Source organism: Phacochoerus africanus, chromosome 9 (assembly GCF_016906955.1).
Source record: "Phacochoerus africanus isolate WHEZ1 chromosome 9, ROS_Pafr_v1, whole genome shotgun sequence".
NCBI classification, from domain to species: Eukaryota; Metazoa; Chordata; class Mammalia; order Artiodactyla; family Suidae; genus Phacochoerus; species Phacochoerus africanus.
The window spans coordinates 61,871,062-61,893,868 of NC_062552.1; the positions used below are offsets into that span (position 1 = coordinate 61,871,062).

Sequence of the window (22,807 nt, forward strand, 5' to 3'; positions counted from 1 at the left end):
TCACTGTTCTCCACCACCCACTACCATGATCTTTAAGCTTCTCTTTAGCAACAGAACACTCTCCCTTCTTTTATCAATATTTTCTGCAAAGCCTGATCTATAAAAACAAAAACAGCTGCTCTGGAAGCCCTGCCCACTCCACCTCCCCAACATCCACACATCTACTTCTACCAGACACACGAGAGCTAGGAATACACTTGGGAAAACAAAGCCTCTCAGATCAAGTCTGCAGCCCCTGTGCTCTACTCAGGCCCTCCTCCACACTGACCCCAGACTCCTTTCCTGACTCATCCCCACTGCGTTCTGCATCACTGCTGCCCACTAGCTGCTGGGTACCCGCAGGTGTAGGGCTGATGCCTTCACTTGGGCTCCTCGGCCATTCTGTGCTACTGAATTCCAGCTTCTCCTTCAAAACCCAGTGTGAGGACCATCTCTACTTCAAGAAGTCAGAAGTGCTCCTTATGCCCTACAATACAGCCATCTCCTACCTCCCCCGACAACTGGGCTACCTGTGTATTCAGGCAGCCCTCAAATGACCACCACTCTATTTGCTACTGCAACTTATGTTATAAATCAGAAGCCCCCCACCCCCCACCACCAGAGACAACCAAGAAACCCACCTGCAGACTACTGTCAATGAGAACATGGAAACTGCTTTTAGGTATACATTTAGTAAGTTTAGTATAATAAGAAATATCCCCCAGAAAGAATATTTAGTCAGCACTTTTACAACAAAACATTAATAATAGATTATATAATAACAATAAAACCAACAGTTACCATTCACTGATTATTTAATCATGTAGTCCTCTCATTAACCCTATGATGAGAGGCTAGTAAGTAGTTGAGGCAGGATACTACCTAGAGCCCAAGATCTTAATACTTGATAATAACTGGAGGTTAGTCTCTCCCTCCCTCTCACTCACGCTCTCTCTCTCTCTCCCTGTGTGTGTGTGTGTGTATATATGAATGAATTGTCAAGCCAAGGGAAAACCACTGTTAAAAGATGAGCTAGAGGGAGTTCCCATTGTGGCACAGTGGAAATGAATCTGACTAGGACCCCTGAGGTTGTGGGTTCATTCCCTGGCCTTGCTCAGTGGGTTAAGGATCTGGAGTTGCTGTGGCTGTGGTGTAGGCCAGCAGCTGTAGCTCTGATTAGATCCCTAGCCTGGGAACCTCCATATGCCACGGGTGGAGACCTAAAAAGACAAAAAAAAAGAACTAGAGATGAACCTGATTTAACCTATTGATCTCTGAGTGAAATTCCCTCACGTTAGAAGCAAAAAGGCACTGTGTCATCTTTTTCTTTCACGTTTCTCCAAGCTCTAGGGTAGTAATCCAACTCCTAAGGGGTCTGCAAGGGGATGGCTTCTATGGGACATTTAACCACCAGCCTCCTATGATTCTAATTCATTTTTCCCTCGCTACAGACTGCAGAGGGTTCTCCATATAAATTTTTCTTACCAGCCAAGAGCATGTACAGCTCCCCCATCTTTGGCTGGAAGTTGATGGCTGCACTGAGGAAATGGAAAGCTGAGGCATACTGCTGCATAGTCAAGTGTACGAGGCCCAAATTATACAGAATCTTCCAATCGAAGGGTGCCAAGTAGTTGGCTCGTTTCAGGCAGCTGATAGCCTGGAGGAGAGAGGGGGCACTCGGTGATTGGTGGGGGCAAGCGCAGCAGGCCCAGTAACTCTCAACACAAACCAGGAAAATGAGACACTCACTGCCACGTATTTCTTCTTGCCAAAGAAACACATTCCGATGTTATTCCAGAGGGGAGGACTTTCTGGAACAGCACAAGCTACAACTCTGTATTTGGTGAGGGCAACCTCAAAGTCCCCATGGGTCTGCATCATGCTGCCTGCCGCCAAGATAGCCTGAAAACATGGGATGTGGAAAATTGGTAATTCAGTCATTGCCAAAAGACCATCACAGTAACAGCCTTCCTGAGTCTGGATACTCAGCATTGGTGGGACTGAAAAGCTTCCAGAGACCTATATAACCTCATATCCAAGCTACTGGGACAAATGCTTATGAGGAGATCTGACACCCCACACTGTAGCTCTCTCTTCAGAGTATCGGGGCCCTTTAAGTAAAAGCTGCCTTTAATCCGTTCCCTGTAGCCCCTCCTTCTTACACCAAGTGCTCCACACAACTCAGATGCACCTGTCTTTGGCCCCTGGACAGAGGGTGAGTCAGCTTGAGGCTTCGTCAGTCCAGCTTTTCATGTCTCTAAGGAGGGGGGGGTCAAGGTGTGGTGCTGCATCAGGCTAATGACTTCCAAGCAAGACTGAGTCTGTACCCTTAGCAAACCCCTGTTTGCTGCACCTCCTTCAGTGATACTCATCCACATGATGATCTTCCCATCCCCAAAGTTATATCTGGACAAGAGCTGTAACCTCAGATTCATCAGGAATCTGGAAGTCATTCTACCAGGTTTATTCTTGATAGTAGTAGTAGAGGCTTCACTAATTTCCTAAGTTACACAAACAACTTTACCAGCACTATAGTTGTGCTTTCTGTTTAAGTTATAGTTGTGTTCTTTTAGAAGATAAGCAGCAGAGCACCAATACTTCACAATATTTTCAAATAAAATATATATTCTATAAGTTTTCTAAGAAAAAGGTACTTTCTCAAGTATTAAAAATGCCTTCTAGGGCCAGATCACCTCTAAGAATAATGGGACCATCTGTGTAAAGGCTGCAATACCTTGTAGTTGGTAGGGTCATAAGTCAGTGCATTTCCAAGATGTTCAAATGCCTTCTGGTAAATGCCAAGCTTGGAAAAAAGCAAACCAGAGAATTACCTCAGGGGAGATAGCAGTTAAGAAGACTGGCCAACCACACTCTCACAGACTACACCTTGCTTTTTTGAGTTCTTCTGACAAAACAAAGAGCTACAGATACCAGATTTTTCAAAAAGAAAACCAAGACTCCCACGTGAGTGTTTTCCCTCCTATCTTGATCTGTCCCCTAATAGGGTCAAAGTTGCTATCCTGCCAGGAACCATCTCTGCCACACTAGTGCTGTAACACACTAATGCCTGTTGGCAGGAAACAGACTGATTAGCTACATCTTCCATGGGGCCCATGTCCCAAGCCAAAGCCCAGGAAGGCCCAGGGTTAAGGTCCTTTGAGAGAAAACTGAAGCAGACAAAAAGGCCACCACAGAGGTAGATCTGGAGGCAAGATCAGCTGAGCAGAGAAATGGGCAGTGAATGGGGTGCGGCCGGGAGATCCCTGGGTCCCAGGGCCTTGAGCCAATAAAAGAAAGTGATGGAGCTAGAAGAAGCCCACTCCCACTCAGGAATGTGGAGAGAGAGGAGACTTTATTCTATAGGGCCTGGCTGGGAAGAAGGAACAACAGAAATGACCTATGCCTCAAAGCCCTGGTAGCACCAGTTTCTCCTCCCACAACAAAATGCCAGCCTCTCTGACCACATAGTTATTTCTCATGTATGAAGTTCTTTCCTTGGTTGGATAAAAATTACATTTGCACTAGGATCAAATACATTTATTTGTTTCTCATTCGAGTGCTGAAAATTAATTCCTTTAACAAAGACTATCAAATGCGGACTGTAAAGTTCACGTGCTTTATAGGACCTTTAGTAAACTGTGTAAACCAAAAATGAAGGAAAACCACAACTCACACAAACCCAAAAGCACTTTTAACATCAATGCATGGATGAGTAAAGAATTCTCACCTGTAGATAGAGTAATCCTAAAGTTGTAAGAAGTTCTGTATTTTCTGGAGAGAACCTGGAACACAGATCAACACAGAGGCTCAGAGGGAAACAAGACATGTATGGGCGACACCGAGATACATGCATAGGAACTTGCCCTTGTTCACCACCCTCGGAGACACTACTGCGCCTCCCACTTCCTGTGCGAACCCTTGAAGGGATTTGGAAATTTCCTTCAAAAGTAGGTCACCGCAACCCTGGCTATAGGGTGGGTTGCTGGGCAAGAAAGAAATGGGACTTAGAACCCAGAATCCTTTCTCAGGAAATTTTCTTAGTGCCAAAGTCCTCAGAAGGAACCTACAGAATGTTATGTGTCACCGTCTTGATGACACCAATAGAATTAAAGAATGATGCCTCATAAACCAACTCAGTCTAGAACACACACAGTTTTAGCCACTTCCCTCTTGTGAGATTTTTTTTTTTTTTCCTGTTCCCACTGTACTCAAAATGCCAGCCAATATAATTTCCCGTGTAATTTAGGATCCCAAGGCCCCTAATGCTCTGTTCTCCACATTTAACAAAAAGCCATACGCAGGAACCAAACTAAAGAAGGAAGACACATACCAGTTCTAGGAAAGAATTAGCCATTGGCTTTGGGGAGTAAACACTAGCTCAAAAAGATATCTGCCTTTCCAACTTCTCACTGACTTTTGTCTTTGTCACAAAATGAAAACGACACTGAGCTGAGATGATCTAACTACAGGATCATCCAATAATTTCAAAAGTGAAAATGGCAAAAGGCGAGGAACAATGTCTCCTGTTTCTAAGGAACAAGGTAGGTCGCTGGTTACCTACGGGGAGACCAGAACCACAGGGGCCAAAGCTCCAGCTTGGGGAGGCCTGAGGTGGCCAGACACAGCTTATTCAGTTCAACTGAGAAAACAACAACCTAAGGAATGGTGGATTAACATGGAAGAAACCTGGCTCCCTGACTGACCTTGTGGAGCAGGGCTGCCCAGCTAAGCTAGACCACACTGATAGATGATAAACAGAAGTCTTCCTTATTGAAGCCACTGGGAGCCCTAAACCTTAGCTTAGTTAACATTTACTCTAACTCATACAACTAGTCATCAGTCACACATGTTCCCTCTTAAGCTTGGGAGTTCATTCTGCTCCCATTTTTGTTTTAGTTTCTCGTTGCTCTAAAGGAAACAGATATACTTACTCTACTGCTTTCTTGTAGATTTCGATGGCCTTGTCCAAGTCTCCCTCCAGCAAGTGGATCTTGCCCAGCATTATGTAAGTGAGATCATGCCTGTTAAGATGTAGGGCATTGTGCAACTGGTCCTGTGCCTAACAAGATTGACAGAGTAAAGAGAACCAAGTCACTACCTTGGAAGGACAGTGACATTGTACAGCTAATGTAAAGACAGAACTCCTACTGCACTAATGTAGGAACATCATGTTTCAGCAAATACCCCACTATCCAAAAAACCAAAACATCCTCAAGTTGCACTTGCTTACAGAATAGCTGGCAACATGGTGTGTACGCCTCTAGGATTTTGTTTTGTTTTGTTTTAATGGCCACACCTGCAACATATGGCTGTTCCCAGGCTAGGGGGGTGAATCAGAGCTGCAGCTGCCAGCTGATACCACAGCCACACAACGCCAAATCTGAGCTGTGTCTGCGACCTACACCAAAACTCACAGCAACGCCCGATGCTTGACCCACTGAGCCACAATGAGAACTCCCACTTCGGGGTTTTGTACAAGATGATTAACCTTTCTGACTGTTTTCTGTTTCTTGTACTTATACCCCTGACTCATTCATGGTACATGGAGAATACTGCTCCAGCTGCACACTGACCAATGGCACACCTCGTCCCAAGGTGGACCTCATTTTCCTCAGCAATATTTTAATGAATGAATGAATTATTCTCATTTATTCACTCAACATGTATTCATCAAGTGCCTGTTGTTCTAGGTACTACATATACTGGAACTAACAGAGCAAACTCCTTGCTTTAGAAGAGCCTACATCCTTGTAGTTGATGAAAAGGGCTTCATTTAGTCCTTCACTGATCAACAAGTATTTATATAAATGCCTCGTATGGTGTTTGCTTAGCCTGTTAGCTTTACGGTAAAATCTAAATAGAATTCTCTTTCTCTTTGGTACAGGCCTGACCAAAAATCAATCCTACCTCTCCCTTGGCTCACAGCAATACTGTGAATAGATATGTACTTGCTTGAAATATCCTCTCAAGAGAAAAAGCTTTCAAACAAGTATAAAATACTGTAGATCTAGATCTGCCCAGAAAAACCTAATGGACACACTAAATATATAATTTTATTTTATTGTCTTTTTGCTATTTCTTTGGGCCGCTCCCGCGGCATATGGAGGTTCCCAGGCTAGGGGTCGAATCGGAGCTGTAGCCCCCGGCCTACGCCAGAGCCACAGCAAAGCGGGATCTGAGCCGCGTCTGCGACCTACACCACAGCTCACTGCAACGCTGGATCGTTAACCCACTGAGCAAGGGCAGGGACCAAACCTGCAACCTCATGGTTCCTAGTCGGATTCGTCAACCACTGTGCCACGACGGGAACTCCTTATTTATATAGATAATAGACATTAATTTTTTTTACATATCTCACAGGAGAAAAAGTTATTCTCACTCCTCAGCTGCTGATGTACAGATTTTATTTTCATGCCCCTGAAAGATTAATTAGGTTGTCTCAGTTTACAAACTGATACAAATTAAACATTGTCAAATGGGTATCAACGAATTCAGAGTTTCAATTCTGTCAGCATTGGAGAAAGGAGAATAAAACTTCCCAATCACTCAGAAGGAGCTTTATGAGGAAATTCTACCCAACCCCCTCATCATGACCTTTTAGAGCTCTCAGTAAACTGGTCTATCCCACAATTAATACACATTCTTCCCTTTGAGTACCAATGTAAGCTCAAATATTTTATCTGATCCAAGAGCCTTAGGCACTAGCCTAATCACAATGAAATATAAAATCCCACATGGAGGAGTTCCCATCGTGGTAAAGCGGAAACGAATCTGACTAGCATTCATGAGGACACAGGTTTGATTCCTGGCCTCACTCAGTGGGTTAAGGATCCAGGATTGCTGTGGCTGTGGCGTAGGAGAGCAGCTACAGCTCCAATTCGACCCCTAGCCTGGGAACCTCAATATGCTGCGGATTTGGCCCTAAAAAGACAAAAAAAAAAAAAAAATCCCACATGGAAAATCACCTTAAAAAAAAACAAACAAAAAAACCCCCTGAAAATTCTCAGAAATCAAATCTACTTAAAATTAAATATTCATTTCCAATGACCTTAAAAACTAAACTCAGTTGCAGCTGGAGCATAAGATTGCTCACATGTTCATAATGACACTTTTAAGACTTACGGGTCAACTTTTTTTTTTTCTTTTTGCTTTTTATGGCCACACCTGCAGCACATGGAGGTTCCCAGGCTAGGGATCCAATCGGAGCTGCAGCTGCCAGCCTACACCACAGCCACGGCAACATAGAATCTGAGCTGTGTTTGCAACCTACACCACAGCTCACGGCAACACCAGATCCTTAACCAACACTGAGCGAACCCGCAACTTCATGGTTCCTAGTCGGATTTGTTTCCACTACACCACGACGGGAACTCCTGGGTCCACTTTTTGATATCTTAAGTTTTATTGAACATTTGTGTTTCTATTCTGGAAAATTAAATGGGGGGGCGGGGAGGGGTGGAAAATAAGAAGAGGAAAGCAACTGCATTGCCATTCCTTCATAATATTTCTAGAATTTGTCATTTTCTTGTTAAAAGCAGAAAAAAAAAATGGGTGAATAGAAATGAGAATAGGAGTTCCCGTCGTGGCGCAGTGGTTGACGAATCCGACTAGGAACCATGAGGTTGCAGGTTTGGTCCCTGCCCTTGCTCAGTGGGTTAACGATCCGGCGTTGCTGTGAGCTGTGGTGTAGGTCGCAGACGTGGCTCGGATCCCGCGTGCTGTGGCTCTGGCGTAGGCCGGGGGCTACAGCTCCGATTCGACCCCTAGCCTGGGAACCTCCATATGCTGCGGGAGCGGCCCAAAGAAATAGCAAAAAGACAAAAAAAAAAAAAAGAAATGAGAATAAAAATGGCGATAAATGTATACGGTGCTTTCGATTTTTTACTTCTAAAAATCTCTGCAAGCAGTAGGAATAAGACAAAATAAGCAATGGTACCTCTGTAACCAGTGTACCCTCCATGAAATGCCCAGCCAAATGCTCAACCACCACTGACATCTCTATACATTACCTTGTCAAACTGTTTCAGATAAATGTAGCAAACTCCCAGGTTATGACAGATCTCCTACATACAAAAGAAAGGAAAACAACTTAAGTGTAAATTCCACACTAACTATTAGAGTGAAAAACAGGCATCTAGAGGTTATTGTTGCTCGGCAAAATTTAAACTTTAAAACATGCACTAGGGTTAGTTTTTTACTTGACTATTTTACAGATTATAAGAGATAAAAGCAGGATAAACAGGTGATCTTCCTGGGTCTATGTAGCACCTGGGGTGCATTCCTATACCTTTTTCTCTAAGAGCTGCCCACTGTATAAACCCTTTGTGCCTTCTTAGAAGAGACTACCACAGCCCATTCTCCAGCCCTACAAAGATACATACATAAATATGTATGTGTCTATTGCAGAGTCCCTTTCCTAGGAATATAGGAATTCACTAGGTGATATGGACTTGGGAACCAACAGCACCATCTGGAGGCCACTAGGAGCCAAACCGCAGAAATATGCAGCAAAGGTCAGCAAACTGTAGCCCATGGACCAAATGCATCCTGTGCCTTTTTTTGTAAATAAAGTCGTATTGGGTCATAGCCACAATCGCTTGTTATGATTCTTTCACACTAAAACTTCAGAGTTAAGTAGCTGCAATGGTGACTATTTAAAGCCACAAAGCTTTCATTTACTAGCTGGCCCTTTACCAAAAAAAGGTTGCCAATCTCTGACCTACAGAAAGAAAAGAATCAAGCAGAAATGTCGAGAAGCTACCTTGATTACTGACAGCTTTCCAGTTCTGGTGCACTACTGTGGTGCAGGTTTGATTCTGGCCTGGGAACTTCCACACGCCTTGGGCTCAGCCAAAAAATAGTGCCATAAGAACTAGCTCTTTATACTAATCAATCTAATCCTTCACTCAGATATGTCTTTCCAAGAATCCTCAGATATTTTGAAAAAACCAACAGCATGAAAAAGAAGAACTAGAATAAAGAGAAAAAAGATAATTGTGGAAAGCAGAACAGAACTTCACAGGATCAGAGACATGGAGAGGCTACTGCAAGAAGAGGAGAGACAAAGTTCTTGGAAATTAAAAATATAATTACTGAGGAATTCTCCTGTGGCACAGTAGGTTAGGGATCTGGCATTGTTACTGCAGTGACTCGGATCACTGCTATGGCACAGGTTCGATCCCTGGCCTAGGAACTTCCACGTGCCCCAAGTGTGTCCAAAATAAATAAATATATATATATATATATATATATATATATAATTACCTAAATAAATACTGAATGGGTAGACTAAATAGCATAATGTGAACAGAGCTAAAAACAAAAATGATCTGGAAGATAAGACTGAGGAAATGTCTCTGAATATACAGAAGAAAATATGAGAAGAAAGTTAGGAGACGAGGAGAACAGGTATAGAACATATCTAACAGAGTAGAAAACAGTCTGGCAAATGCTGCTAGTTATCTCCCTAACATCCACTCTCTCCGTTTACCTTACTAACAAAACCCTAATTTTGTTTAGAGTGACAATGTGTCCAACTTTAAAACTATTTCCCAACCTTCCTTACACAAGGAGTAGTTAATATGCCTAAGTGGAAGCCTGCTGAGGATTTCTGAAAAAGCTGTACTTTCTTGATAAAGGTTGTCTTTTTCTTTGTAGCTTCCTCTTTGTTGCTTCCTAGGATGATGATGGAATGTTATTAGAGCTGTAGTGGTCATCTTGTAACCATGAAGAAAAAGCCTCAGCCTGACAGCTTTGGAATCAATGTCAGCAACTACTAACTTGGATTTCATGTTTCATGAGAAAAAATAAACTCCTAATTTGTTAAGCCAATGTTTTGCCAAAATTTTAGTTGCAGTTACACACAATCTGATACAAAAGGACAATGGGAAGGAAAAAATTAATCAAGAAACTACCCAAAAAGCCCACAAAGGAGCTCCTACTATGGTGCAATGGGATCAGCAGCATCTTGAGAGTCACTGGGACGCAGGTTCAATCCCCAGCCTGGCAAAATGGGTTAGGGATCCATTGGGGATTGGATTGCCACAGGTGGGGCTTGGGTCAAAACTGTGGCTCTGATTCCTGGCCCAGGAGCTCCATAAGCAGTGACCAAAAATGCCAAAAAAGAAAACAATCTATCATTAAGGGCGTTCCTGTCGTGGCTCAGCAGTAACGAACCTGACTAGTATCCATGAGGATGTAGGTTCGATCCCTGGCCTTGATCAGTGGGTTAAGGATCCGGCATCGCCATGAGCTATGGTGCAGGTCGCAGATGTGGCTCAGATCCAGTGTTCCTGTGGCTGTGGTCTAGGCCAGCAGCTACAGCTCCAATTTGACCTCTGGCCTGGGAACTTCCATATACTGTGGGTGCGGCCCTAAAAAGGAGGAAAAATTAAAAAACAAACAAACAAAAAACACACCACAAAACCTTGTAGTGCCCCAGTGCCTCAGCAGGTTAAGGACATGGCATTGTCACTGCTGTGGCACAGGTTTGATCCCTGGCCTGGGAACTTCTGCATGCTGCGGGCGCAGCCAAAAAGAAAAGAAAACAAAACAAAACAAAACAAAAAACCTCCCTGATGCAAAGAAAGGCAAGGGTCTTCAAAGTGAAAGAGCCAACTGAGTATCCACAAACGAGGGAAAAAAAAGAAAGAAACACATCTAGACAACTATTACTGACATTTCAGAACTGCAAAAAGAAAATCCTCAAAGTTTCTACAGAGGAAGTAGGGTTATCAAGAAGAATCAGACTGCTAAGAGTCTGCTCATCAACAACACTGACTGCCAACAAACTAGGCAGCAATATCAGCTAAGTTATAAGGAAACATGACTTTTGATCTTATACCTAGCCAAGTCATCAAGTGTTGGGATAAAATAAAAATAGTTTTGGAATGCAAGAATTCAGTAATAACAAAAGACAGCCATATTATAAATGGAGCCATTAGCATATTACTAATAAACAAAGAACAAAGTTTTCTACTTACCCAATCTTTCTGGTTAAGTTTAGCTGCTTCATTATATACTTCAGTAGCAGCTTTATGTTTTCCCAAAAGAAATCTGGGGAAGAAATATATATATATATACACACACACACACACACACACACACACACACACACATATATATACTTTTTTTTTTTGGTTTTTAGGGCCACACTTGTGATGGAGGGTCCCAGGCTAGGGGTCGAATCAGAGCTATAGCTGCTGGCCTACACCACAGCCACAGTAACGCCAGATTCGAGCTACATCTGCCATTTACACCACAGCTCATGGCAACATCGGATCCTTAACCCACTGAGCAAGGCCAGGGATCAAACCCACAACCTCATGGTTCCTAGTCGGATTCATTTCCACTGTACCACAATGGGCATTCCAAAATACATTTTCCATAACTGTTAATGCCAAGCTTTTACAAGACCAACCCCCCTAGTCCCACATTTGATTCATGTCCCAGCCAGCAGAAAATTCTAGAAGCCTCTTCCCTATCAGCTAGTTGTTCTGGTTTAGCCAGTGAGGCTACTATATACTATCAGCAGAAGCTCTCTTGGTAGGGACAGAACTGGCAGCTGTTCCAAGACCTTAGCCCAATTTTAGTGAAAGTTTTTTGTACTTTATTTTCTACAACGTATTACAAATGTAGACCATAAAAGAAATGAGCCTAGTTAATTACCATGTTAAACAAGAACTGCCACAATTTATTATCATCATCCATGATAGAGAAAGGGGCATCTCTTCTCTCCCAACATTAGTCTCTTTCCTTGTTACTGGATCATAATTCTGGAAACACAGAGGAAAACCAGCCTCCATGCAAAGACAGTGCAGGTTTGAATGTCAATGTAAGTATGGGAACCCCAGGGAACACTCTCCTACTCTAGAGTACTAAAGCTATCAGTACTTAACAGCTTATAGAGACTTTGGAGGTTCTTGCATCCAAGAACCCTCAGGGCATTCACTCAACAAACACTAAAAACCTACTGTGCATCTAGTATTATGTCAAGTGTTGGAAAAGTAAATGAGAAAAATTCCATGGGTTGCCAATACAATTAGGGTAATTTAGGTACAAAATGTCACCATTTAAATGGGAAACACTATCAGTGTTCTCACATAAAACTAAAATATACATATTTGAAATATTCGGATCCTTTATTATACTACTTATTGCATGTTCTCAAATTTCAAAATTAATCCACACCCTTCAAAATGAATCTGGGAGTTCCTGTTGTGGCTCAGTAGTTAACAAACCCGACTAGTATCCATGAGGATGCAGGTTCAATCCCTGGCCTCGAACAGTGAGTTAAGGATCTGGCATTGCTGTGAGCTGTGGTGTAGGTCGCAGACGTGGCTCAGATCCCAAGTTGCTGTGGCTGTGGCGTAGGGTGGCAGCAGTAGCTCTGATTCGACCCCTAGCCTGGGAATCTCCATATGCCATAGATGCGGCCCTAAATAGACAAAAGAAAAAAAAAGTGAATCTGTTATTCCTGTTAAGCAACCCTCCCTCAGGCTGCCAGAAGCAGCCCCAGCCTGAGAATGCACTTTACACTGTTCTCTGTCAGTGCCCTAGGGCGTCTAGGCTGCCAATACTCACAAAGATCTGGCCACCTGCTTGAGGTTATCAGCACACTGAGGGCTGAGAATAGCACAAGTCTGAAAGAGTTCTAGGGATTCTTGGATGTTTCCTTCCAGGCGAAATATCAATGCTGCCAAGAAATAGAAAACACAGAAAATAAAATCATGTTCTAGGAAGAATGGAGGCTGGTATCAGAAAAATTGTAGAAGAGGGAGGTAGGAAATCATATCACAGTAATCCTTTGGATAACTGTGTCTTTGATACAATCAGATATGATGTCCAATGGATTGAAATAAGTAGCAAAATTGATAAGCAATCTTTTCTAATAAGGTATCATGAACCTGCGTGTTCCTCCACTCCCAGCTTCCATTACAAAGAAAATAGGGTGCCTTATAAACTATCCCACAAACTATTCACAATAAGAACATTCTTATAGCTCCCCATCACATGCTCTATTTATCATAATTCAGACTTCCACTTAATAGTTTTCAGAGAGTACACCAAATGGGGCAAGTGCAATCAATACCTCAAGACCAACAAGGAGATGCTGGCAAAGAATGCAGTAACATTTCAGACTTGGTTTTCTGCATAGCAACCAATCAGAATCAACCATTTTCCCTAGGCCTAGGTTTTCAAAAGAATGTACATGCTTATGTACTGTGAGGCACTCTTAAGACTGGAACTTGTGACACTGGGAATAAAAGAGCATTATTTAGCCATGACATCCTAGATGTGTCAATGCAATGTGTGGTAAACAAAGCCACTCATTTATACCAAAGAGTCAAAGACAGTTACTGGAAAATCTAAGGTGCTTACTTTGGGTACTACAGGGTAAACTTTCAGTCAGTGGTTCCATATTTGATTTCTGATCAATTTCACTAATTCTGTTTTATCCTATATACTTGTAGGCTTCATCCTGATTCACCTTACAAAAAATCCTCAAGCATTTCCTCATCTCTTTTAGCTTGACTGCAAGGAACCCTTCTAAAAGCCTCTTCTGAATCTGAAACTACATCCATTCTGAAAAACACTAGCCATAAACTAGAAAAGGTGTGAAGGATGGTGGCAAATTTTTTAACAGAATTAGTCATTTCTGAGTTCAAATCCAGCACAAGAATTAGGTTCTGATTTCAAAAAAACAAAAAAACAATAATATTGGATAAGAGACTTGTGCAACATTTTAAGTATTTCATGACTTGTTTGCCCTTTTTTCAGAATATGCATTTCTCTAGCAAGAATAGAAGAGATATATGTCCTACCTTGGACATAGATAGCATATTCACATAACCCCTGAGTCTCCTGAAGCTGTTCTTTGATAATAGCCTGGAAGACAAAGAAACAATACTGTTGAGTAGTGGTTAAATTGTCTTCAAGTATTTTTAAGGCAGACCAGACAAGGAGCATGTGTAAGAAATCTACAATACTAACAATTACTAATAAAGCAGTTAATTAGGATATCTTTAAAATTTCAACTCTTATTATGATTATTTCTTCCGTAACAAGAGTCAGCAAAGTATGGCCCATAGGCCAAATCCAACCCACACAGCTTTTTCTTTTTTTTTCTTTTTTTGCTCGTTAGGGCCACACTCATGACATAGGGAGGTACCCAAGCTAGGGGTCGAAAGGAGCTACAGCTGCTGGCCTACACCACAGCCACAGCAACACCAGATCCGAACCACAGCTCTTAGCAACACCGGATCCTTAACCCTCCAAGCAAGGCCAGGGATCGAACCCACAACCTCATGGTTCCTAGTTGGATTCATTTCCGCTGCGCCACAACTGGAACTCCAACATGCCCTATTTTTGTACAGCCTTCAAGCTAAGAGGGCTTTTTATATTTTTTTGAAATTTTATTTATTTATTTATTTATTTATTTAGTCTTTATAGGGCTGCACCTGAGGCATATGGAAGTTCCCAGGCTAGGGGGATGAATCAGACCTGCAGTTGCTGGCCTACACCACAGCCACAGAAATGCCAGATCCAAGCCACGTCTGCAACCTATACCACAGCTCTCAGCAACACTGGATCCTTAAGCCACTGAGTGAGGACAGAGATCGAACCTGCATTCTCATGGATACTAGTTGGGTCTGTTACTGCTGAGCCACAATGGGAACCCCAGGTTTTTATATTTTCTAAGGGTTATAAAAAAAGAGAGAGAGAAAGGTTAAATATGTGAGACAGAGACTGCGGCCTGCAAAGCCTAAGATATTTATCATCTGTCCCTTTACAGAAAAAGTTTGCCAACTACTATCTAGAATCTAACTAGGCAAGCTAAGAAAAATATGAAAAGATTTCCAAGCACCATTACAGATGCTATGGGCTCTGTGATGAACAAAATATAGGCTCTATCTTTGTACCATGATGGGCTAAGACCAGGGAGCTAGAGAGCTCAGAAGACAAGTAAGTGATTCTGACTTGAAGAATCAAGGAAGACTTTCCAAAGGAAAACAGATCAAATCCTGTGTTAGCAAGGGGTTGAAGTGGCCCAGAAAGTCAGAGAGAGAAGGGCTTTGAATGCCATGCTAAAGAAGGTTGAGAGCAATGGGGAAAATGTTGATAAGTTTTGAGCAGGAAATAACCTGATTCTATTTGCTCTATTTTTGGAATATTGTTGAAAATAGATGGAAAGGGGGCAAGATTAAGGGTTGATATAAGAACTCTTGTGGATAATTCAAGTAAGAATGATGGATGGGTCACTTTGTTGTGCAGCAGAAATTGACAGAACATTGTAAATCAACTATAATAATAATTTTAAAAAATAGGCATTACCTAAGGTGTGGAGGGGGGGAAATTAGACAATTTTATGAGACAGTAAGAGAAGAACTTTCAGAACTTGATGATTTCTATGTTATATTAGGGAAAGTGGGTCAGGGGATTCTGACACAGATGGCTGGGTGAATGATGGTACCTATCCCTGAGACAGGGAACAGAAGAAGGAATAGGTTTGGAAGGAAGCAAATTCAGCTATAGAAAAACTGAATTTGACGGTTCTGGGAAACATTCACTATGAATGAGATTGGTCTGGAGATCAGGAGGAAGTATGTGGAATGAGCAGAGAAAAGGGTCAAGGACAGAGCCTAGGAAGAGCCCCAACTCTTAAGAAATAGCAAAGGACGATGAGTCAAAACAAAAACAAAAACAAAACAGAGAAACTGGTCAATAAAGGAAAATTGAAATAAGAAAAGAATAATATAAGAGAAGAAAAAACCTTTCAAGACTCATACTGGAACTAAACAGTGCTAGTTCACTGCATTACCCTTGGTACAAATGTCAGGAATAAATTAAAAACCACAACCCTGGGAGTGGTTTTGTGGCACAGCGGGTTAAGAATCTGGCATTGTCACTGCAGCAGCCTGGGTTACTGCTGTGGTGTAGATTTGATCCCTGGCCTGGGAAACTCCATATCCCATGGGCATGGCCAAAAATAAAATAAAAATAAAAACCATAACCTTAAAAGCATTACGAAGCTCTGAATGCCAAAAAACAAAAGGGCTAGTACCAAGGATATATTTTGCCTGATACTATTCTTTACCAGCAAGTGTATAACTTATATAGTATGTAAACAAAGATACAGTTTAGAGGAGTTAATGTTGTGGCTCAGTGGAAATCAATCTGACTAGCATCCATGAGGATTCAGGTTTCATCCCTGGCCTCACTAAGTGGGTTAAGGATCTGGCATTGCCGGGAGCTGTGGTGTAGGTCACAGATGCAGCTTGGATCCTGCGTTGCTGTGGCTGTGGTATAGGCCAGCGGCTACAGCTCCAATTTGACCCCTAGACTGGGTACCTCCAAAAGATGTGGGTGCAGCCCTAAAAAAAAAGACACAGTTTATAGAGAAAAGAAAATACAAATGGTTTTAAAATATACAAATGGTTTTAAAATATACAAATGACCGAGCTCACAATAGGAACAGAATTATAAAATAAAATGCAATGAAATACAATTTTCACCTCACCAGAAACTTAAAACATTTACTCTGTGTTGAATACCTGACCTCCTCCATGAGACCAAGCCCCAGAGAGTGGCTGCTCTTTGGGGCTGGTCTTAAAATGAGAAGACACATGTAACATACTTGAACCTGACCCACAGCCTATGGTCAAACTCAGCCAATCTATAGCCAGTATGAAGGCCCATGAGTAATAATGTGTCTGCTGTTGGAGGCCTGACGTTTTGAGGCTGTTTGTTAGGCAGCATTATCATAACAAAAACTAACTAATACACAAAATATAGGGAAACATGAATTCATACATTATTAGTGAAATATAAACTGCTACAAACCGAGGTACAGACACTGTTAGGTGCCTAACCAACTCTCATGTTCTCTATCACTGCAGCCTCTCACCTTGCATGCTTCATAATCCTTCCGGATATAGTGGAGATGTATCAGCCAGTTCTGCTTCTCCAAAATAGGAAATTCTGGAGCTAGGTAGTACATTTTGACAAAACAAATAACAGAGACATTGTAAGTTTTCTCCTTGAGCATCAGCCTCGTGTCTAAACTAACCATAAGCATACTGAAACATCATGTTAAGTTCTTCCTGCTGCTGACCATAAGAACACAGTGCATCAAAAACGTACGTGTCATTAAACTAAGATACTTATCCTACAAATTCAATGTATGTACTTTGAATATATATACTTCTGTCCAGTTTTAGTGGGGTGTTTTTTATTTTTTATTATACTTGATTTACAATGTTCTACCAGTTTCTGCTGTATAGCAAAGTGACCCAGTCATACATATATATACTTTCTTTTTCTCATACCATCTTCCATCATGTTCCACCACAACTGACTAGATACAGTTCCCTGTGCTATACAGCAGGACCTCACTGTTTATCAATTCCAAATGCAGTAGTTTGCATCTACTAACCCCAAACTCCCAGTCCATCCCCCTCCCACCCCTCTCCCCCTTGGCAATCACAAGTCTGTTCTCCAAGTCCGTGAGTTTGCTTCTTTTCTGTAGATAGGTTCATTTGTGCCATATATTAGATTCCAGATAAGTGATATTATATGGTATTTGTCTTTCTCTTTGTGACTTAACTTCATTTAGTAAGAGAGTCTCTAGTTCCATCCACGTTGCTACAAATGGCATTATTTTGTTCTTTTTTATGGCCAAGTACTATTCCATTGTGTATATGTACCACATCTTCTTAATCCATTCATCTGTTGATGGACAGCTTAGGCTGTTTCCATGTCTTGGCTATTGTGCATAGTGCTGCAGTGAACACAAGGGTGCGTGTATCTTTTTCCATGAAAGTTTTATCCAGATATAAGCCCAGGAGTGGGATTTCTGGATCTTATGGTAGTTCTGCATTTAGTTTCTGAGGAACCTCCATACTCTTTTCCATAGTGGATGTACCAACTTACATTCCCACCAACAGTGAAGGAGGGTACACTTTTCTCCCCACCTTCTCCAACATTTGCTATTTGTTGAGCTGTTAATTATGACCATTCTGACAGGTATGAGGTGGTACCTCACAGTAGTTTTGATTTGCATTTCTCTAATAATTAGTGATGTTGAGCAATTTTTCATGTTGCCTGTTGGCCATCTGTATATCTTCTATAGAGAAATATCTGTTCAAGTCTTCTGCCCGTTTTTCGATTCGGCTGTTGGCTTTCTTGCTGTTGAGTGTATAAATCCTTTGTATATTCTGGAGATTAAACCCTTGTCAGTTGCATCATTTGAAACTATTTTCTCCCATGCTGTAGGTTGTCTTTTTGTTTTTCTTATGGTGTTGCTTTTTGTGCAAGAGCTTGTAAGTTTTAATTAGGTCCCATTGGTTTATTTTTGCTTTTATTTCTGTTGTCTTGGGAGACTGACCTAAGAAAACATCTGTATGGTTGATGTCACAGAATGTTTTGCCTATGTTCTCTTCTAGGAATTTTATGGTGTCTTGTGTTATATTTAAGTCTGAAAGCCATTTTGAGTTTATTTTTGTGCATGGTTTGAGGGTGTGTTCTAGTTTCATTGATTTACATGCAGCTGTCCAGTTTTTCCAGCACCACTTGCTGAAGAGACTGTCTTTTTTCCATTTTATATTCTTGCCTCCTTTGTTGAAGGTTAATTGACCAGAGGTATCTGGGTTTATTTCCGGGTTCTCTACTTTGTTGCATTGGTCTGTATGTCTGTTTTTGTATCAGTGCCATACTGTCTTGATTACTATAGCTTTGTAGTAGTATCTGAAGTCTGGGAGAGTTCTGCCTCCTGCTCAGTTTTTGTTCCTCAGGATTGCTTTGGCAATTTGGGATCTTCCATGGTTCTATATAATTTTTTTTTTTTTTTTAGGTATGCACTCGTGGCATATAGAGGTTCCCAGCCTAGGGGTCCAATCAGAGCTGTAGCAACACGGGATCTGAGCCGTGTCTGTGACCTACACCACAGCTCACAGCAATGCATATATTGAAATGATCATGTGGTTTTTGACTTTGCTTTTTTAATGCAGTATATGATGTTGATTGATTTGTGTATCCTGAACCATCCTTTTGAAGTTGGGATAAATCCCACTCACTCTTGGTGTATGATCTCTTTCATGTGTTGCTGGATTCAGTTAGCTAAACTTTTGCTGAGAATTTTTGCATCTATGTTAATCAAAGATGTTGGCCTATAATTTTCCTTTTTGGTACTATCTTTGGTTTTTGTATTAGGGTGATGGTGGCATCATAGAATGTCTTTGGGAATGTTCCTTCTTCAACCTTTTAGAAAAGTTTAAGAAGGATGGGTATTAATTTCTTCTTTGTATGCTTGGAAGAATTCGCCTTTGAAGCCCTCTGGTCCTGAACTTTTGTTTGTAGGGAGTGTTTTTATTACATACTCAATTTTATTTCTAGTGATTGGTGTGTTCAATTAATCTATTTCTTTTTTTCTTTCTTTTTTTAGGGCTGAATCCATGGCACATGGAGGTTTCCAGTCTAGGGGAAATTGGAGTTGTAGCCTCTGGCCTTTGCCACAGCCACAGCAATGCCAGATCCAAGCCATGTCTGCAATTGATACCACAGCTCACAGCAAAGCCAGATCCTAAACCCACTGAATGAGATCAGGGATCGAACCTCTGTCCTCAGTGGTAATAGTCAGATTCCTTTCTGCTGAGCCACGATGGGAACTCCCTTGTCTATTTCTTCTTGATTCAGTTTTGGCGAGCAGTTAAGTCTCTAGAAAGTTGTCCATTTCTTCTAGGTTGTCAAATTTGTTGGGATGTAGTTGTTCATAGTAATCTCTCTCTCTCTCTCTTTTTTTTTTTTTTTTGTATTTCTGCAGTATGTGTTGAGATTTCTCCTTTTTTCGTTTCTCATTTTGTTTATTTGAGTTCTTTCTCTCCTCTTCTTGGTGAATCTGGCCAGATATTTGTCAATTTTGTTTACCCTTTCAAAGAACCAGCTCTTGGTGTTACTGATTTTTTTTCTATTGTTTTTTGAATCTCTGTTTTATTGATTTCCTCTCTGATCTTTATGATTTCATTCCTTCTGCTGACTTCTTTTTCTAATTCTTTTAGGTGATAGGTTAAATTGTTGATTTGAGATTTTTCCTCTTTTCTGAGAAAGGCCTGTACTTGCTTAAACTTCCCTCTCAGCACTGCTTTTGTGGCATCCCATGGATTTTGAATGGTTATGTTTTCATTATCCTTTCTCTTGATGTGTTCTTGAATTTCCCCATTGACCCAATGATTTTTTAATAGCATGTTGTTTAGTTTCCATGTAGTCAGTTTTTTCTCATTTCTTTTGCTGTGGTTGATTTCTAGTTACCTGCCATTGTGGTCAGAGAGGATACTTATAATAATTTCTAGACTCCTAAATTTGTTGAGGTCAGTTTTGTGCCCCTTATTGTGGCCAGTCTTTTAGAATGTTCCATGTGCACTTGAAAAGAATGTATATTCTGATTATTTTGGATGTAATGTCCTGAAAATGTCAATTAAGTCTAACTTTTCTGTTGTGTCATTTAGGATCTCTATTACCTTATTGATTTTCTGTCTAAAGGATCTGTCCATTTATGTGAGTGGGATGTTTAAAGTTGTCTACTGTGATTGTATTCCCATTAATTTCTCCTTTTATGTCTGTTAGTATTTGTTGTATGTATCTGGGTGCTCCTGTATTAGGGCATATATATTGTGAATTGTAATACTCTCCTCTTGAATGGATCCTTTTACCATTAATGTCCTTGTTTGTCTTTATGACCTTTGTTTTAAAGTCTGTTTTGTCTGATATGATTATTGCAATTCTCATATTGCGAGTATTATGATTTCCTGTCTTTTCCATTCACATGAAATATATTTTCCCATCCCCTCACTTTCAGTTTATATGTGTCCTTTGCCCTAAGGTGAGTCTCTTGTAGGCAGCATATTGTAGGCTCTTGCTTTTTCATCCAGTCTGCCCACTCTGTGTCTTTTGATTGGAGCGTTCAGTCCATTGACATTTAAGGTAATTATTGATGAATATGTATTTACTGCCATTTTAAACCTTGTTTTTCAGTTGGTTCTGTGTTTCTCCTTTGTTCTTTTCTTTTTTTGGTGGGGTGGATGATTTCTTTTTATTTCATCCTTGTGTCATCTTCTTTTTAGTTTTTGTGAATGTAATGTGTGGTTTTGACTTGTGGTTGCCCTGTTTTTCAATTAAGCCCTTCCTACAACTGCTTGCCTTAGCCTGATAGTCATATAGGCTCAAACACATTCTAAAAAAGAGTCTAGATTTTCTTTCTTTTCTTCCCCACATTTTATAATTTTGAAGTTCTTTTTTAACATCTTCGTGTGTATCCTTTTGCTGTTCCTTGTGTTTATTGTTGCTTTTACAGTAGGTTTTTTTTCCTTTTATATCTGTATACTTGCTTATTTAAGTAATTGCTTTCTAATTGTGATTTCCTCCATCCTATTTCTTCTTACTTCTTTTTTAATTTAGAGGAGGCCTTTCAGCATTTCTTTTAGAATGGATTTAGTTTTGAGTACTCTCAGTTTTTGTTTGTTGGAGAAATTCTTTACTTTTCCTTCTATTTTATTTATTTTATTTTATTATTATTATTATTTTTTTGCTATTTCTTGGGCCGCTCCTGCAGCATATGGAGGTTCCCAAGCTAGGGGTCTAATCGGAGCTGCAGCCACTGGCCTACGCCAGAGCCACAGCAACGCGGGATCCGAGCCACGACTGCAACCTACACCACAGCTCACGGCAACGCCGGGTCATTAACCCACTGAGCAAGGGCAGGGACCGAACCCGCAACCTCATGGTTCCTAGTCGGATTCGTTAACCACTGTGCCACGATGGGAACTCCTATTTTTCCTTCTATTTTAAATGATATCCTTGCTGGTAGGCTGCCACTTTTTCCCTTTTAGTACTTTGAGTATATCTTGCCACTCTCTTCTAGCTTATGGTGTTTCTGTAGATAAATCAGTTGATAACCTTATGGGTGTTCCCTTTGTTTTTAACTCTTTGTTTTTCTCTTGCTGCCTTTATAATCCTTTCTTTAACTTTTGCCATTTGTATTACGATATGTCTTGGTATGGGCCTCTTTGGGGTGCTCTGTGCTTCTTGTATCTTGGTATCTGTTTCCTTTAGATTAGGAAAGTTCTCAGACATAATTTTTTCAGATATATTTTCAATCCCCTTTCTTTTTCTTCTCCTTCTGGAATCCCTAGCATGTGTAGATCGGCCCACTTTCTATTATCCCGTAGATATCCTGTTTTTTCATTTGGTTTTCTGTCTGCTGTCCTGATTGGGTGATTTCCGTTATTTTATCTTCTAAGTCACTACTTCATTCCTGTGCATCATTCATTCTGCTCTTCAGTGCTTTTAACTCAGCTTGTGTCTCTGCAAATGAATTTTCTAATTCTTCTTGGCTCTTCATTATGTTTTCTAGTTTCTTTCTAGAACTGCATTACTAGATAAAGTAATGCTTTTAATACTTTTTTGCTGCATAAAATAATCCGCATTACTGTTCATATTCACTTTTAATTCCTTCATGTTTGCTCTTAATTCCTTCAGTATTTTCACTGTTTCCTTTTGAACTCGGTGTCTGTTAGACTGCAGAAGTTTGTCTCATTGTTTGCTCCTTCAGGGGAATTCTCTTGTTCTTTTAACTGGAAATGGCTCCTGAGTTTCTTGATTTTGCTTATATTTTTCTTATTCTGTGAGTTTAGGGAAAACAACTACTGTAGTCTTGGAGGGCTATTTATATGCATGAGCACCCCTCAGTATTTTGTGAGAGCTTTTTATTTTGGGGGTGCTGTGTGTGCTTTCAGGAAGATGGAGGCAGTGGGCAGCTAGTGCCTCATTGCTGGGC

At 40.9% G+C, this 22,807-nt stretch overlaps 1 protein-coding gene across 5 annotated transcripts in view; it reads right to left on the reverse strand.

Annotated features, from left to right (window-relative positions):
- BBS4 (Bardet-Biedl syndrome 4) overlaps nt 1-22,807 on the reverse strand; it is a 59,439-nt gene that overhangs the window by 3,477 nt on the left and 33,155 nt on the right. For 4 of the 5 annotated variants that reach the window (XM_047797301.1, XM_047797302.1, XM_047797303.1 and 1 more), the window contains 10 exons: nt 16,886-16,965; nt 13,803-13,866; nt 12,562-12,673; nt 10,962-11,034; nt 7,989-8,042; nt 4,911-5,038; nt 3,707-3,761; nt 2,714-2,782; nt 1,729-1,881; nt 1,465-1,636 (listed from right to left, as the gene is read on the reverse strand). In XM_047797301.1, coding sequence (XP_047653257.1) covers nt 1,465-1,636; nt 1,729-1,881; nt 2,714-2,782; nt 3,707-3,761; nt 4,911-5,038; nt 7,989-8,042; nt 10,962-11,034; nt 12,562-12,673; nt 13,803-13,866; nt 16,886-16,965 — 960 coding nt within the window. Of the gene's footprint in view, nt 1-1,464; nt 1,637-1,728; nt 1,882-2,713; nt 2,783-3,706; nt 3,762-4,910; nt 5,039-7,988; nt 8,043-10,961; nt 11,035-12,561; nt 12,674-13,802; nt 13,867-16,885; nt 16,966-22,807 lie in introns of those variants that run through there. The other variant, XM_047797305.1, reaches the window with a different exon arrangement.